Here is an 18,714-nt window from a genome sequence, read left to right as displayed (position 1 = left end):
GCAGCTCTTACAGAGTTTATGAAGGTATGGAATATTAAAGAAAAAATGGTCCATACCTTCCTAAACTGTAATTAGAGTATTTATGAACTCTTGTTCTTCCAGTGAAGGAAGAGAAGTAACGGGGAATAAAATATAGGCAAGGGCATAGAATATACGGCATTCAAGGCAGTGCTGGTTTCGGCTGATGTGAGTTGTAGTTCTGAACATCTGGAGAGCACCAGGTTGACATAAACTGATGTACAGCATTGTAGCCTGTCATTTTAAATAAGTTCCAGGCTGTCACATGCTTTGATGGTGGGCTGTTCAACCCCTGCTCCCTGTGGTGCAAGCTGCGACCTTTCCCCTTTTTCCTAAGCTGACTACAGGCCATTGACCCCATTCATTTGCGCCCTGTGGCCATCCCATGACTGTTCGACTTTCTACCATGAGGCAACAGTATACAGTGTCCCTGTGCCATTGTGCTCTTTTGTCATCCTCTGAACCTTGGAATGGCCTTGGTTGTCTACCGACCTTTGCTGGCTGGCACACAACAAAGCTTTCACCTGTTTTGGGCCTGCAGAAATGTGTTTCTCTTTCTTGCAAGTCTGATTATCCTGTCTTCTGTCCATTGACTTAGCAAGGTGTGACGAGCCTCATAGGACCAAAACCTCTGGTGTGCAAGGGGGAGAGGTGCAGGTGCCTGCAGCTTTACAATATATAATTTTAACTGTAGGTCTTCCAAGAGCTCAGAGTGCATTTAAAATGAAAACAAGAGAAACAAAATGAGTAAAAGTGACCAGGCAGTTCAATAGCTGCCCCTCCTAATACTGTAGAAGTAGTGTTACCGTTGTGCTTTACCTGCTCCTTTCCTCAACTGTATGTTGCTTAAACATTACAAGGCTACTAATATTTTATCCTACAGAAGAAACTGAAAGCTTTTTTAAAAACTGTAATCATTTTCATTGGAATGGTTTAAGACCACCCCAGCCATGAACTCTGCATGGCTTTCACTGGTATAGAACGAGCAGGCTGCAGTCGGACACTCATTTCCTCCGACCCTTGTAGATGCAGTTGAGACCACCATTCATTTTCAGCCAAGAGCAGCAAAATCACCTGAGTCAGCCTCATGTGGAACCCAGACTTGCCCTTTTTTCTTTTAATAGTAACTTACTGGCTCCTCCACCTCCCTTACCCCCTTCCTTTGTTATCAGCAAAAAGCAACCGTCTGAGTTAAACAAACAATCTGCAGATAACTTGACTTCCAGGTTGCTTGTTCCAAGGCTAGAATTTTATGAGCTGTTTTGCCACTGGGCTGTGATCAGGATGTGTTGTGTGAACTCCTTGGCAGTGACCCCTGCCATATCCTAAAACCTGATTACACACCTGAAGCCTTGGTGCCTTGGTACAGGCTGGGTTAATGACTTTGTTTATACTGATAAGGGTAATCCAGATAAGGCAGCTCTCTGAGTCTCCTGGCTCTGGCTGGCACCTTCATTGAGAAAACCGTTTCTCTGTGCCACGTAGAGATGCTGCTTGCCCAACCGATTACTTTGGGACGGACTTGTTTTTCAATGAGCTGCTGCTGCTGCTGCTACTCGTCAAAGGAAGGTCAAGGCTGCCGAAGGGGGGTGGTTTCATTCACCCTGCCAGGGGCCTTATAAGTAGAGCTGAGAAGCAACAGCCACCATTGCTGGAAGGACAAAAAGAGGGTGTGAAGCGAAGAGAAGGTGCCAGGTCCCTATAGCATAGAAAAAGTGCCGGGAAACTGCAACGGGACCAGACACGCTTAGCAGGACCAGACAAGGCATTTGCTCTTCAAAGCAGCGATCCTGCAAGCTGCCCTCCGACGTGGAGATGGAGTATGAGAGGTGTTCCTGCCACCACAAAGAGAACCAGAACGCCATCCTCTACACCCTCCTGAGCCAGAACCTAAGCCATCACAGGGGCAGCCACAACATTTCCCAGAAGCGTTGCTTGTGCCAGAAGCGCCGCACTGTCTGCCTCCAGACCCCTCAAGCCACCTGCCAAGCGGCATCTGATGTCTTGGTGAAGACCATCAGCTTCATGAAGAACTTGCCTTCCTTCCAGCTCCTGCCTTGGAAAGACCAGCTCCTGCTACTGGACAGCTGCTGGGCTCCCCTCTTCCTTCTGGGCCTGGTCCAGGAGATGGTGACCTTTGAGGTGATGGAGACCCCAGCCCCCAGCATGCTGGAGAGGATCCTCCTCGACGGCCCGTGTAAGAGGCAGGAGTTGCAGAGGGCGCAGCCCACCCTGGCCAGCGTTCAGCGTCTCCAGTGCAGCCTGACCTCTTTCTGGAGCCTGGACCTGAGCCCTAAAGAGTACGCTTATCTGAAGGGTGCAATTCTGTTCAACCCTGGTAAGTGCCGCTGGACCCTCACACTGCATGTTAGGGATGTGTTTTCCATAGCCTGTATTCTGAGTCAAGAACTTTGAATCCCTTTCATCAAATGCATTTTTAGCCAATTATCTGATACAGGTAAAAAAATGTTTCTTGTTAAAGCTTTAATAAAAGTTACATATACCAAAAAAACATGTCATGAAAAAAGTCATAAGTACAAAGAGAATGAAAATACAAGGTGGGGAAAGAAAGCTAAAGAAAGAATGGATTACCTGTAGGTAAAATATTCCATGGTGGGATACAGATTTGTATTTACACAAAGCATATAGTGTGTCGCCAAATAAAATTATATTTGGTAATAATGTACCAACCATGAGATTCTTTGGTCATATAAATCACAAACAACAAATGCGAAGTCTGAGGGTTCTGCATCACCCCTGGTGGTGTGTATCTTACGGGTCTGTTTTTCAGAGATGGAAATAGACATGACTTTTTTGAGGCATGAGCCCAAACAGTAGCAAGATGCATCCTCCCATCCTTAAGAAATTAACGAGTGGCAGTAAATATAAAAATTGTTTACAAATAAGATCAGTATTGGCATAATCAAAAATACATTAAAATAGATTTTTAAAAATATTTCTGAAACAAGAAGCATCCTATGTACTAGTAGCAAACTCTTTTCTGCAAGTGTGGGTCCTTGTGCAGTCAAAACAGAACCACCTACCTACTCACCAGAGGTGAGCGATTAATGGACTTTGGAGAACCCTAAACTACAGAAGTAAACAAATCCAGAGCATGACCCCTGAAACGTTCAAGTGGGAAGTAATTATGCTCAGTGAACAAAGAGCTCTGACTGACTGAGGGCATAGGAGAAAGGACCAATGTGATGCAGTGGTAAGTGTGTCAGACTAGGACCTGGGAGTAAAAGGTAAAGGGACCCCTGACCATTAGGTCCAGTCGTGACCGACTCTGGGGTTGCGTGCTCATCTCGCAGCATTGGCCGAGGGAGCCGGCGTACAGCTTCCAGGTCATGTAGCCAGCATGACAAAGTCTCTTCTAGCGAACCATAGCAGCACACGGAAATGCCGTTTACCTTCCCGCTGTAGCGGTACCTATTTATCTACTTGCACTTTGACGTGCTTTCGAACTGCTAGGTTGCGAGGAGCTGGGACCGAGCAACGGGAGCTCACCCCGACGCGGGGATTCGAACCGCCGAGCTTCTGATCGGCAAGCCCTATGCTCAGTGGTTTAACCCACAGTGCCACCCGCATCCCAATAGGACCTGGGAGACCAGGGGTCAAATCCCCAACCGGCCATGAAGCTCACTGGGTGACCTTGAGCCAGTCACTGCCTCTCAGCCTAACCTACCTTACAGGCTTATTGTGGAGGATTAAATGAAGAGAGGGAGAACCATGTGTGCTAACTTGAGCTCCTTGGAGAAAAAGGTGGGATATAAGTGAAATAAATAATAGAATTGAGGTTGGTTGGTTGGTTGGTTTTAAGAGCCCATGGCTGGTGGGAACCCATGCTGCAGCATTTGGTTGCGTGTTCCACTTGTTCTTCCTTTAGGTGATAATATCCATGCATCAAAAGAAGCATAATCTTAAAGGAGAACTTCTTCCATCTGTGAGAGAAGGGAGACTGCTTCATTTAAGATGGTGATTGCAAAATGCAGTCTTCACACATGCCTGTTTCTGGTGGCTTTTTGAAAACAAAATGTTTTGGTTAATTAAATGGATCCACCTTTTTAGTTGATCCCAACTTTCTTTTTATCAAGGAACCAGTGCAACCTTAGGTTTTCATGCTAGAAATGAACAGGTAGTTCATTGTCTAAGCAACAGCATTTTCCTAGGGTCTGGATGAATCCCCACTGGCAAAAGATTATCATACACCTTTCTGCTCCAAAGTGGTAGAGAGCTCCAGGCTGGTTTTGCTGAGTTGGTATCCTTTGAAGAGGAGAGTAGCGGATACACAGAGTGCTTGTTTTTAAAATCCTGTTGTTTACCAATGTACAATTGCGCAGTCATGGGCGGGGGAGAGGGAGGGAGAAAATCACACAGCGGGCTTGTATCCAACTATGCCATAGAGCACACCTGTTGGAATAAATGGATTTAAATTAATCATGTCTATTGATTTCATTGCTCCTCCTCTGAGTATGATGTAAGATGAAACTAGATTGCACCCAATTTACCTGCTTCAAGAACCTGGGGTTAAAGCCAACTAAGTTTTGCTCAGAGAGAAAAAAATTGCCCTGAGTAAATGCACTGAAATTAATGGTGCTAAATTTGTCATGCCCATTAATTTCAGTAAACGCTGTAAGTATGCCAAACACTGGATATTGCATTGACATCCTGTCCTTCCTTTAGAAAGTTTAGGGTTGTATATATGGTTCTTTCCACCTTATTCTCACAACAACCCTGTGAGGTAGATTGGCGTTTTGAACCCTAGTCTCCCAGGTTCTAATCTGGCATTTTAACCACTGCTGCTTGGCTTGGGACACAAGGTTGTGCCCATGAAGTTTTGATGGACCAAATGACCCTGCCCCAGCGTGGTTTCAAAAAAAAAATTAAGGGTGACAATTGGTTGCTTCTTAAGAGTGCCTGAATTCTGTTTCTTGAAATGGCTGGCACACATTCCCCATTCCTGCTCTAACCACTATAGCACAGCACTTCATTTTTTCTCCAAAAAATAATAGCTAGGCTTGTAGTCTTCATGAAACCCTCCACTCTAAGCTCCTGAGTTACTGACAGCTGGTAGAGATTAGGTTCTGCGTTTCAGGGTAGAGAAAGCATTCTAGAGAATGTTAATTCTGGATTGGCTTGGTGGCGAAAACAAGAGCCCCATCAGCCAGGGACAATGTTCTGATGCAGTCATCCAAGTGATTTCAATGCCCTTTGTTTCTTCTGCATTCCCCCCCCCCCCCGCTTCCAGGGCCCAATGCACTTTAATCAGTCATGGCTTCCCCCAAAGAATCCTGGGAAGTGTAGTTTGTTAAGGGTGCTGAGTGTTCTTAGGAGACCCCTATTCCCCTCACATAGCTGCAGAGTGGTTTAACAGTCAATCCCTCTTCCCAGGGAACTCTGGGAATTTTAGCTCTGCGGGGGAAGTAGTGGTTTCCAAACTCCCATCACCCTTAACTACAGCTCCCAGGATTCACGGAGAGAAGGCATGACTGTTTAAAGGTGGTATGATGCTGCTTCAAATGTGTAGTGCAGATGGGGCCCAGTATTGAAGTGTTCAAATCATTTGACTTTTTCACCGAGCCTGTGAATAATCTGAGTTTCCTCTTCTCTCTCCTCCCAGACGTGCCTGGTCTTAAGGCTTCCTCGTACATTGAGAGCCTTCAGCGAGAAGCTCAGCGAGCACTCCAAGAAGTCATGACCTTTCTCCACCCAGAGGACCAAGGCCGTTTTGCCCATGTCCTGCTGATCTCCTCCTCCCTGAAATCCATCCCTCCTGCCCTCCTCACTGCCCTTTTCTTCCAACCTGTCATTGGGAATGCAGACATTCTGGAGCTCCTGACGGAAATGATGCTGGCAAGAGAGCTCCCTTGGCCACAGTGACTCCAGTGGGGCTGGTTCCCAGGTCACCCACCACATGCTCAGCTTTCCTCCAGTTTCCAAGTGACGGTGTGCAGTTCTTCTGGATCGTGCAGTGGGAGAGAGCGCCTGCCTCCTAGTGATGACTTTTCAGACAAAGGGGCTACTGGATGGCAGATCTTAGAATACAAATGAATGTACAGCCTTCCATTAGGGAGTGAGGCAGCCATCTCAGGCAACAAGTGGGGGGTGGGGACACAGTAAAGAAATATAGTGTTTTGTGAGCCCTGTGCCCCTAAACTAGCTTGTCCCATCACCAGTGCTGAAAATAAGATTCAACTGCTAATCCAGTGAGCTGCTTTTTGCAGAAAGGTGGTAGGCAAACATTTTGTCCTTCGTCTACAGCAGGAAAATGTGTTGATCTGGCCCTGATTACAGTCAGTGGTGCAGTTCAGGAATGTTAGTCTCTGGGCTCCAATGGTTTTACAAGAGGCAGGCTCCCCCCCCCCTTTAGATTGTATTATGTATTACATCACTTACTTCAGAATGTGATGAGCCAGTCCTGCTGTGTTTGGGAGGAGGAACACCAGCCGAATCTGTTGAGTGGAGTCCTAGCCACTGCTTGCAAAGTCCTGGCCTGATCATACTACCACTTAAAGCCCAGCCTTGGGAGCTGCTGTTCCTGTAACTAAAGTATTTAGTTGGAACATAGTTTCTGTGACTGTTGGCTCTGTCTATTTCTCTTCACCCTTTGCTTGCCATGACATTCAGAACAGCAACTTTCAGAAACCGTAATTCCTCTTGCCTGCTATTCATCACACTATCCATATAAAAGCTGCCCTCCCTGATTTCGCTAGATCCAGCCTCCCCTCACATGTAGTGCCCATTTCCTCCAGTTTGTAGTACACGGGATGAGACCATCTTTGCATAAACTTTGGGTGTCAGTATTTTGTAGATGGATGCTTTCTTGTAATTTGTGTGTAAAAATAAGATGTGCTAAGTTATTATTTTTTAAAAAACAACACCACCTCAACAATGAATAAAACGTTTTTGCAGTTTGGACAATTGCTGGTGTCATTTTGAAGACTGGAGGAATTTGGGCTGATCAATAGGTTAAACACCAAGGGATAATGAACATATTGTATCCAAATCTGTTTCTTATCAAATTTTAGAGCAATATGTGTCTGTTCTGGAATTCACACATCATCCACAAATGTCCCACTTAGGCTGCCCAAATCCTTCACCAAATGTTCATCGGTAGAGACACCATAGTTGACTACAGCATGTTGCTTGTCCACACTACATGACTGCAAATCAGCTCACCGTCTCCTGATTGCATTATAAAGTAGACCATATGTACAGCTGAGGGTGCCAGGTTCTGCATGTCTCCTGAGAGTCTGTAGTGATTATATTTCCAACAAAAGATGATATCACCATGTGCTGAGCTATCCTATATGAATCATGCTGAGAGTAGAGAGACTCCATGATTCTAACAGCACAGTATTGGCACAGATACATCTAAGCAGTTTGGGTGACATATCATTCATGACGGTGGCATCTCTTTCACAATGGTGGTGTATCTTATGTTGCACCAACCAGGGGCGTCACAATGGGGGGGCAGTGGGGGTGGTACACCCCAGGTTCCACTCTGGGGGGTGCCACTTGGCGCCCCCACCCCCGTGACTCCCAAGCCGAGCCTCCAGCCTCCCAGTAAAAAGTCCGCGCCAAGCAGACTTTTTACTGGGAGGCTGGAGGCTCGGCCTGGGAGTCGCGGGGGTGGGGGGGCCAAGTGGCACACACACACACCCGCTGCACTACATGGATTGGCGTCGCCGGGGGCGGCAATATCCCACTACATAACACGTATGCGCAGTGGGATGCTGTGCATGTGTGTTACGTAGCGGGGTATCGCCGCCACCCCGCGCCTCCAAAGCCGCGCACCTCCAGCTACAAAACTCCAGGTAGAAAGCCCACTTTGGTTGCAAGAGCTTACGTCTTCCAAAAAAGATTTGAAAACTGGAGCATTTACCTCCAGATTTTCGGCGTCTGGGAACTGAAACAATTCCAAAACGGAGCCATTTGGGATCCGAGGTTTGACTGCACAGTAGTGACCTGGAGGAACTCAATTTCAAGTTTGTAAGTGTATTTTCTAAGTGTTCAGCATAAGTTTAAGCTAAAGTTCTACGCTTATTTAGCAGGCTGTAGGCTACTTCCCTCCAAGCTGATAGAAGTGGCAAGATGGCATGCTTTTCTTGCTTCTCCACTAACACTATGAAAAAGAAAGTGTAGTTGTTTCGACTCAGACCAACACGGCTACCTACCTGTAACTAGTTCTAATTCATAAGCATATGCCAGGGAATAACTGGGTAGTCCCCCCCCCCCTACAAAATTAAATCTGTACCCAGGAATATGATCCGTGGCATTTCATATTTTTAAATTGAATTATGAGATACTCCCCCGACATCGTGGCAGGACTCCTTTGTCTATTTATAGGCAGGAATTCAACAGCTGCACCATTTCCCATGATGAGGGTAAAGGGAAGCTGCACCTGCCGGATTTTAGCCTGTCCCGCAGCTTCAAAAAGGACACAAAAAAAATCGTGCGTTGCAGCCACCATTTAGAGCTCCAATATGAAAGTTTAAAAGGTGGACGCCAAACGCAAAGAGAGCACAGAGGCTGCCACACTTCAGCCTCAAGATCATGTGGATAACTGGAGAAGGACCATAGAGACGATGAAAAGAGCAAGCTAAGCAATATCTCTAGGGTCGGAGGCAGGATCATAGAGACTAGACCATACAACCCAAATTCCATTCGCCCTCAGAGTGGGGTCGCTCTATCCAGTGGCACGTCTATGTTTGACACGTGACTCTACCAGTGCCTAGCCTTTTTCATCTCTGTGGTCTATGATTGGCATCGTCGGGAAAGGAGCATGACGTGACGCCATTACCTTGCGCCGCTAACACGGTCATGCGCCGGCTCCGTCTCACATGATGCGCTTCCGGTGTTGCAAGATGGCGGTGTCCACCACTGACCATCTTTCCGTCCAGCCCGGCGGCCGATATTGTCTTATCAGTTGCGTTCCGGCCCAGCTTCGCTCCACCGATCTCCGTTTCTACTTCAGCCAGTTCATCGAGGCCGGTGGCTTCCTCTGCTTCCATTACCGCCATCGCCCTGAACGCATAGAAGGTCCGAGCGCTCCTTCCCGGCCAGGCCCGACCTGCTGCTGCCTGGTGGCGGTGAAGCCCGGCTGGTCCCGCCGCTTGGTCCGTATGTACTCGGGAAAGCGCTGGATCGACGCGCAGGGAGAGACGTTGCCCGGCCGGTGCCTTATACGAAGGGTTCGGGTTTCCTTTGACAAAGGTACTGAGAGGCAAGAAGGAGAGGTGATGGGAGTGGTCAGTGCATTTACCTTTGATACATTTGAGCTTTGAATAAAAGCATTATGGGTGGCACTTACTGCATTTTATAGCATTTTGGGCCCATTGATTTCATTTTCTCCCCCATTTACAAGTCAATGAGATGATGTCTTTATGTATCTAACGAATTTGGCTTTAGCCCATCACAGTTTATGGTCACGTTGGAACTGTTAGTCTTGTAAATAGCATAAGACTTTTCATGTGTGTTTGCTGTAGTAGATGGACTCTGCTGTCATTCTGGGAAACACTTTGTTCCTTTTGGCTGGGGAGAATAGAATGAGGCTGAAGCAAAGATATGTAAGTGGTATACTGATGTAATACAAGTTGGTGGATTACTGCTAAGTGATTTTTCTTGCCTCTTGTGTTTATAATTTTTACAGATGCTGAAACGCTCTCCTATAAGACTAAAAAGGAGCTCCGCACATCCTCAAATGAAACTTTCACTGAGGATGATTTAAAACGGCTTCCTGAACTAAACCCACCATCTTTCATGCCCTGTGGGAATGTGGGAACTCCTTTGAGTGTCTTTTTAGATCTCATTAAAGCCTGCAGGATGCCTTCTCGTGCTATCAAGAAGCTGCAGTTGCAGTTTCCCAGAACTGGCTCTTCTCGCAGGTATGGAAATGTACCATTTTCATATGAAGAAACCGAGACTATTGTAGAAGAGGAACGAGTTTACACAGCTTCAGGAGAGGAGATAACAGAAGGGGGAGACCTATCAAGAGTGAGCACGGCCAATCAAGGGAATGGCATGGCAGAGAGATACTTGAATGATCCAGAGAGTGAAGCAGAAGCTCAGTTGGATGATGTAAGTAGTTTCTTTTTTCTTCTAATTACACAATGTCATGTTATGTGCTTATAGTTATAACATCTTTAGAGATGTAATTATATTATTTTGTAAGGAAGAAGGAAATGTGCTAATACTTATTCATCCTTACAAGTTGGGAAATACGTCATTTTATGAATCTGAAAACTAATGTGACCCACACAAATGAGCCTATGGACTGCGTTTTGAATCAAGGTTTTCCCATTCTTCAGGGTAGCAGCTGCCCATAATGATAATGTTAGATAGACGAGTTGTGCTGGAATTCTTGTACTCTAACTGAAAAAATTATTTTACTCATTAAAACCTCAGAATTGATGATCTTCTGGGAGAATCTACACTGTTAATTCTGACATTTTGTAATGTCCCCCTTATTCATTCTGCCAAGCTTGCTTTTATTCTAACTGTATTAACCATTAGCCCATCACACTGCAGGTTAGGTGCTTAACTGGAAAATACTTTGTAACCAAACTGAGGCTATGGCAAGGGGGTGGGGGGTTGACTGGCTTAATATGAATACTAGTTCACAGCCTAGGGTGACTGCTTTGCACTAAAGGAACCTGTGGTCTCTTAAGATGCAAATTGTATATAGACATGCATGGTAGAGAAAAGGGTGATGGGAGGAAACTATGGTAAAAGAATGCAAGTAAGATACTAACAATAGAGATGAGAAGACCATCTCCCGTAACCTGATTCTGCCAACTCTCCTACATAGATAAGATCCTGTTACTACCCAGCCTGGTTCCAATCCCTTAAAAACTTTTTTACTGCCTTTTAAAGATCTCTCCACATTTTGGACCCATTATCCTTTGTGCATAATGATAACTTTATGGCATTCATTAAACCATAAAAAATGTTTAAAAATAGTGCCCATCACAATGAAGGGTCTTGGCAGAACTATAGTGAGTCCATAATCATACATACACTAAGCTTCTAAAAACCAGTCTGTTATGTTAGTCTGTTATGTTTCTGTGGTTCTAATTTCTCTGTCTCCAGAAGTTCAAGATGAGTTCTGTCTGAGCAGGCCCTTAGCAGTGAGCTTATTACGACTAAGCCCAGTGAAACTGAGGAAGTGTGCAATGAGGGAAAACTGGCCTAAACCTTTGCTGTATTTGTCCCCACCCCACTTTCTGCTACAGGATGACGATGACAGATGCGAAGAGTGGGAGCGGCACGAGGCTTTGCATGAGGATGTCACCAGCCAGGAGCGCACAAAGGAACGTTTGTTTGAGGAGGAGATTGAACTGAAGTGGGAGAAGGGGGGCTCTGGGTTGGTCTTCTACACGGATGCACAGTACTGGCAAGAAGAAGAAGAAGGAGGTAACCCTGAACAACACATCCTGGGTTTGATTCTGCCTTGTTGCTGAGAGCTAGGATAAAGTGTGCATCAGTGTAGTCTTTGTGAATTCATGGCCCATCTCCAGATACACAACTTTCAAAGCCCCTCATTAATAAGACATGAAAATGTATTGGGACTGGTCTGAGGCACTTTTGTGCAAAAATATCAAGAACATATCCATACTTTCCTGGCATACTTCTTGTCTCGCTCTCTACTGGAGTCTGTCACTTCTCCTGATATCTCTTGCTGTAATGTTGTTTATCCTCCAATGGTCCAAGTCTACTGATATCTTTCCCTGCCCCCTCTCATTGACCACTGTGTGTGTTTTTACTTGCCTTCCTGGTGCACGAGGCCTTCGCTCTTCCTTTATTCCCCATGTCCTAAACATGGAGCATGAAAACCCAGATGACACTGGCAAGAATATGGTTCTTTTCCCTGCTGCTGCTGCTGCTGCAGTAGGCCCTACAAAGAGTTATCCTGGGCAGTTCTATTCTCAGTTTGTAAATTGGTAAAGTGGTCAAGAGGAACTAATAGATTAGATCATGGTGATTATAAGTGGAATCTTCAGAGCTCCATTTGGGGTTAATAATTATGTCTGCAGTAAACTCTGTGAAGAGAGGGCTTTCTTCCCATCTCTAAATATCTCTTAGTGAGAGCTTGTTGTCCTAGAATAAATCCCTGTACAAAGGCCAGGAATGGGGCTGAGATTTTTAGGATGCTGAACTCTAGATCCATGTTCAGTATGTCCTGCATAGAATTCATCCTACAGTGTTTGGGTGTGGAAGAGGAGCATGATCTTAATGTGGGAAAGGGGAGGATGATCTTAATGTAACACTCAATACATCCTGCTTGATGTCTAACTTTTTTTTTTGGCAGATTTTGATGAGCAGACAGCGGACGACTGGGATGTGGACATGAGCATCTACTATGATAAAGGTACTTGAGCTAAGGGCTGTTGATCTGTGATGCAAGGAATGAACAGAGCCTAAACTAGTGTCTCATGCTGTACTTGAGGCTGATGTTAATGCATTTTGGAAGCTATAGCCTCTGCGACTACTTGGCTTGCCTTCCTGGCCTATGTGGGGCGTCACAAACATATTGCACTAGGGCTCCAGCATTTCCACTGGCACCCTTCAGTCTTCCAGATGCTAATCAAGCCCCTGGTTCTTGTGTGTGTTTGTGTTAGACATCCTGCTGTGCTGTGGTCAGATTTCAGAGAACCTGCTCTAATGTTAGTTGTAATACGACAAATCTTCATAGCTGCTATCCTGCCCCAGTATGTGGGCTTAATAGTCCTCCCCAGTCTGGTGCCTTCCAAATGTTGGACTACAGCTCCCATCAGCGCTAATCAGTGTGGCCACAGGTTATGGGTGTTGGGTATTAACATCCTACCATCCTACATACTCCTCTACCCTGGTTGGCACCTTCCTTCTCCAACCTCTTGAACAGGAACCAGTTCCTTTCTTCACCACCACCCCTTCCAAGCCCTGTTTAGAATTGCCTACCTCATAATTTTGGTTTTTAAAAATGAATGACAAAAAATTCACCCCAAAATGGATTTGCACTTCCTCCCAAGCAAGTGAAACTGTTCCAGATTAGTAAAATTTGCAAAGCTTTTACTTGAGCCCAGCATAACAGGTATTAGTCTCTTATTTCTCTCATTGTGGTTGCCAAGGCTAAAGATGACTGAGAGGGGAAGGACTCTCTTTATGCTATCAATCCCTCTTGTTGTTTAAAATGTTTATACAGTGGTACCTCGCAAGACGAATGCCCTGCAAGACGAATTTTTCACAAGACGAATGCGTCTTGCGATCTGATGGTGACTCGCAAGAATGCATTGAAATTTAATTAATGCGTTCCTATGGGGACACTGTGGGTTAAACCACAGAGCCTAGGGCTTGCTGATCAGAAGGTCGGCGGTTCGAATCCCCGCAACGGGGTGAGCTCCCGTTGCTCGGTCCCAGCTCCTGCCAACTTAGCAGTTCAAAAGCACATCAAAGTGCAAGTAGATAAATAGGTACTGCTCTGGCGGGAAGGTAAACGGCATTTCTGTGTGCTGCTCTGGTTTCCCAGAAGCGTTTTTGTCATGCTGGCCACATGACCTGGAAGCTGTATGCCGGCTCCCTCGGCCAATAATGCGAGATGAGCGCCGCAACCCCAGAGTCGGTCACGACTAGACCTAATGGTCAGGGATCCCTTTACCTTTTATGGGCAAAAAAAGAAATTTCAATGCATTCCTATGGGAAACCGTGATTCGTAAGACGATTTTTTCGCAAAACGAATTGACTTGTGGAACGAATTAAATTCGTCTTGCGAGGCACCACTGTATGCCACTTTTCAAGGCAACTAACATAAAATCAGCAGCGCTTAGTACAGGCTTCCTCAACCTCGGCCCTCCAGATGTTTTTGACCTACAACTCCCATGATCCCTAGCTAGCAGGACCAGTGGTCAGGGATGATGGGGATTGTAGTCTTAAAACATCTGGATGGCCGAGGTTGAGAAAGCCTGGCTTAATATAACAGAAACAGATCAATCAATCAATCAATATTTATTTTGGTCATAGACCAGACAGTAACAGAAACAGTTAAAAAAAAGTGGTGGCTATATTAAGGTGGCAAAGCTGCAGTGAAGAATTCATGGTGGTTGCTCTTATAGACTCTTTTAAAAAAGAGATTCTGGACCTATGAACATGCTGTTTTACACTCAGGCTCTTTGTCCGCCCAAGCCCAATACTATCTGTTTGACAGGAAGTGGCTCTGTGAGGTCTCTGTTATAGTCCTTTCCAAGACCTTCTGCCTGCTCTCTTTTTAACCAGAGATGAACTGGCACTTGCTCTGCCACTAAACTCAGGTCTTCCACTTCCTGCTTCACGGGGAGAGAATGAAAACAGGGTTTCCATTCATTCCAGATGGTGGTGACAAAGATGCTCGGGATTTGGTCAAGATGCGGTTTGAGCGGAGACTCCGGGATGGTTTGGAAGATGGGTCTGTTCTGAGCCAACAAATTGGAGACTTTGAAAAATACACCAAGGTAAGAATAAAAAAATGGAAGAGCATAGAAACATCTGAACTTATTTTGATTTGAAAAATCCCTGTTGTAAAAGCCTGGGGATCTGAACTGTGTTTTAATACAAAGGGTAGGGGGTTGTTGTGCTGTATTGGGTCTGCTGATAATGGCCTTTTTTTTTTAGTGCCTATCATTCTTAATCTGGTTCTGGTGCTAAGTGTCCTCAGCAATTGCTCTCTATGTTCTGTAATTGATAGAAGCATCTCTAAAGTAACATATTTTTCCCTCCCCAGGGTATCGGCAGGAAAGTGATGGAGAGGCAAGGCTGGACTGAGGGTCTTGGGCTGGGAAGCAGCAACTCAGGGATGACTGAAGCACTAGACAACGAAGGCCAGAATCCCAAATGCAAGAGGGGCTTGGGGTAAGGGAAGAGGGTCCTTTTAAAATACATGCAATCAAGACATTCAGCCTCTCCACCTATAATAAACAAAGATAATAATTTTTATTTATTATTACATTTATAATCCACCTTCTGTTCGAGGAGCTCTAGGTGGCATGCATGGGTCTTCCTCTCCCCTTTTTATCCTCACAGCAACCTTGTGAGATAGGTTAGGCTGAGAAACACTTGTTATGGAGGATTTGCACCTGGTTGTTTCCAGTCTTGGTTCAAAACTAACCACTACAGTACACTGGCTAAGGGAGAGTGACTAGAAATGATGGTAGGAACAGGCTGCCACCTAGGAACCAGGAGCTCTGCACTTTTCTCACCCCTTTCCCCTCCTCAACACAAAACACTGGAATTTTGGGCAAATGTTCCCTCCATGTTTTCCAGTCTGTTTTCACAGCCCTCCCGTGAGCTCAACACTTAGATCATAACTCAAGTGAGGAATTCCTTGTCTGCAGTATTTCAGAATGATTGCCCCTTGGACATCTTTAAAAGAAAATGAAAGCAAGAACATTTCTTCAGGCCTGTTGTGTGTGTGTTGTTTTTTAAACACACCTTTCCTAGTAATCCTCTTGCTCATCTTGCAGCTGCTCTGGGCAAAGTTTACATCTTTTAAAATCTGAAACTGGATTCCACGAACATATGGTCAGATTAAATTCCGGTTCACTCTGTTATGTCTCTGAAGACGTCGTTTAAAGCATTTTTATCTCACTCTTCAGCCAAAAAAGGCTCTCAGGGAAACTTACAGAGGTTGATAGGACAGTCCCTGCCCTCAGATGTACCCTGTAAATGACAAAGGGACTGGGGAAGCGACTCAGTGCACTCTTTTTTAGAATTCTTGTAATGACCTTCAGCATGTGTGTCAGGGCCGTCTTGAGCAGATCGCGCGCCCTGGTGCTGAGGGGCGGAGATCGCTCCGCCGCCTGCCCCGCCCTTGCAGGGCGCAATTGGTTTCCCTCCTTGCCAGGCCGGCGCCCACCTTACCAGCCCCCCGCCGTGGTGCACTGCGCCACCGGAGGTCTATGTAGAGCCGGCCCTGATGTGTGTCTAGGACAGTGTTTCTCAACCTTTTTTGGGCCACGGCACACTTGTTCCATGAAAAAAATCATGAGGCACACCACCATTAAAAAAGTTTAAAAAATTAACTCTGTGCCGCCCTATATTATAATTATGACTGTAAGAAACACTTGACAAATATTGCTTCCCGGCGGGTTAGTGCCGTGTATTGGCGGCCGCCAGGCTCGTTTGCACTGAGCTTTGGAAAAGAGGAGGAGAAATATTGCTTTCCGGCGGGTTTGTGCTGGTTATTGGCGGCCGCCAGGCACGTGACAATGCAAATCGCCCTTCTCGCCGCCACACGTCACGCCACACCAGCCAGCGTCTCGCGGCACACTAGTGTGCCGCGGAACAGCGGTTGAGAAACACTGGTCTAGGAGAGGAGAAGTCAAAAGTTACTTGCCTTTTAGCAGAGCTAATGTAGAGGCCCTGCAGTCCCATATTCATCCCTCTTCTTTATTTTTAATTTTATATTCTTAAGAAAAAAAATTCACAGCTGTTTAAATTAGAACCTGCATTAAAACGTCAAATAAAACAATCCAGAATAAAACATTAGAGAAGAAAGTCAAATATAAAGTAAACATTCAAAGCAACATAATTAACAGAAAACTAAAATATTATCTTAAAACATTTCACAGTAAAACATTACAAAGGAGGTCAACTACAGAATGAACACTCAGTGCAGCAAAGTTAACAAAAAAAACTTTAAACATTTCAAAAGGAAACACTACTAAAGGAAGTCAAATATAAAACATACTTTTAAAATAGCATAATTAGCAAGCAATATATATATATAAGTATAGAGCAAATCTGCTGCTGCTGCTTTCAATCCTTCCGGTGGCGGATCATGGCAGGTGATGGCTGTAAAAGCTCAGGCTCGATGATCTGGTTCTGTACTAAGAGAAATCCAAGGTAGTCTTTGGCTTCTTCAGCAGCCTCATATTTTGTAGCTGGAGTCAGTCAACCAACCCCCCCCCCCCAGTCCACCAGTCCAGGTGAGAAAAGACCTGCATGGCAGGAAGCAGGTCTTTCCAGCTTCACAGCCAAGAATGGCTGCTGTAGATGGTAACTAAGGGAGGAGCCTTGTGGTCTTCCTGCAAAGCTGATGTAGAGGCTTTGCAGTCCAGTCTCTCTCCGTGCCTGATGGAACCTTTCTTTCTTTTGTTGCTTTTCTGTAGGTACCATGGTGAGAAGCTCCAGACTTTCACCAAGCCCAAGAAGCCTCGTGGGGACAACAACATCCTCATCTCCACCATCTATGATGACCCTTATCCTGTGGATGCAGAAGAGCAGCTGCTCCGGCGCCAGCTACCAATCAGTATGAAGCATCGCCAAGATGTGGCATTTGGCCATGCCATGCCTGGTGTTCATCACAGTTCCAGTTCCTCAGGAACGGGCTGCTGCTAGCCAGGAATGACTTTTGGACTATGTTGTAGCAACGTTTGCTTTTGCAAATAATTTTTTTTTAATTAACAAAAGTTGCCAAATAAAGGGCAAAATGTTTAGTATTTATTATGTAGTTTTTCATCAATATGGGTGCATCCTGGTGCTTATAAGCTAAATGAAAGGGTTCTTGCTAGTGTTTCTTTCGGGTTGCCGCAAGATCCGTTCTGCATTACATCATGCTTAGCTACCAATGGCCTTTATCAAGAATAATGTCCTCCTTGCTCCATTGCTCTAATGCAGAGAACCATTCCTAGCAAGAAATAGGAGAAGAAAGCAGTATTTGTAGAGGGGGGGGGAGTATGTTGTTGCTGTGGAGAAGAGAGATTTATTCATCATCCTGGATGAATAAATACAGAAATATCCACAACTTGATCAGTGGTGCAGTTTAAACCTTGCTGGACTGGGAGTAATAAAATATTTCTTAGAACTTCTTCCAAGGAATCATACACAGTGTTTGCCATTGTATTGTCTCAACAACCCCATGAGACCTTAGAATCACTCCAAAAATGAGATCCATATTTGAGGGGTAATTTGAGGTCAGGCCTGCCTGCTCCAGGTCTGTGCTGGGTGGTGTTTAGCATCCTAAAGCCACCATGGATAACTTTAATGGGTTTTTATGGTTTATCCTGCTCTTCAAGTTCCTCAAAGTGGAGTGTGTGATGTGTTCTGCTGCTCTCATTTTGTCCTTGCCAACAACCCTTTGGACTTCTATGAAGAAAGTCAAGTTCTTCCATACAGCACGTCTCACTACTATGGAACATGATCTATGGATCGGATGCATGTCAATTCACCTTCCACTAATCAGTGCATTTCTGTGTTTTTCGAGTTCAGCCTTGAACCAATTGCTCTGCATGCCAGAGCTCAAGATTCTCTGGCCGCCACACATCTATTATGTCTATCCCACTAACATTTTGCACTTGCTCTTTGTTTGTGTGTGGAGAGGGGAACACACACCTGGTGCTAACTGGTGAATAAATAAAACATTCATTGGGCAATAAGCTTGCAAAGCATAAAGAAACCCCTGCACTGTAGTATAACAATACATATGTAGAGCTTCAGAAAACAACAGGCCAGGCTTTTACCTTGCATGATAAAATCAGGACCAATGATTAAATCCTGCAGACAATAATTCCAATGTTGTTGTTGAAGGCAATGTCTGTATCTTTCACCTGCTGCTTAATTTCTAAAATGAGAAGTGTTGGGTTTCAAATGTATCTCAAAAGTCAGCTCATACTCACTGGTCCTGGCAGCCATTTCTGCACGTGACTATGACCAGGGTGATGGGAAGACATTCTACCCATGCTT

General features: G+C 45.2%; 2 protein-coding genes across 2 annotated transcripts; both read left to right on the top strand.

The window, feature by feature from the left end:
* Positions 1 to 120: 120 nt before the first annotated feature.
* On the top strand, positions 121 to 6,942 carry NR0B2 (nuclear receptor subfamily 0 group B member 2). Its single transcript, XM_035118940.3, has 2 exons — positions 121 to 2,356; positions 5,642 to 6,942. Exons 1-2 carry the CDS (start codon positions 1,834 to 1,836, stop codon positions 5,899 to 5,901), a joined length of 783 nt encoding a protein of 260 aa, XP_034974831.2. The 5' UTR covers positions 121 to 1,833; the 3' UTR covers positions 5,902 to 6,942.
* A 1,929-nt stretch (positions 6,943 to 8,871) lies between these two features.
* GPATCH3 (G-patch domain containing 3) lies at positions 8,872 to 17,471 on the top strand. The gene is made up of 7 exons (XM_035118941.3): positions 8,872 to 9,237; positions 9,674 to 10,101; positions 11,256 to 11,436; positions 12,332 to 12,391; positions 14,365 to 14,486; positions 14,756 to 14,883; positions 17,142 to 17,471. The coding sequence occupies exons 1-7, from the start codon at positions 8,889 to 8,891 to the stop codon at positions 17,368 to 17,370; spliced, it is 1,497 nt and encodes a 498-aa protein (XP_034974832.3). The 5' UTR covers positions 8,872 to 8,888; the 3' UTR covers positions 17,371 to 17,471.
* The last annotated feature ends 1,243 nt before the right edge of the window (positions 17,472 to 18,714 follow it).

Source organism: Zootoca vivipara, chromosome 6, assembly GCF_965207765.1.
Source record: "Zootoca vivipara chromosome 6, rZooViv2.hap1.1, whole genome shotgun sequence".
Classification (NCBI taxonomy): Eukaryota; Metazoa; Chordata; class Lepidosauria; order Squamata; family Lacertidae; genus Zootoca; species Zootoca vivipara.
This window is presented reverse-complemented; position numbering and strand designations above follow the sequence as displayed.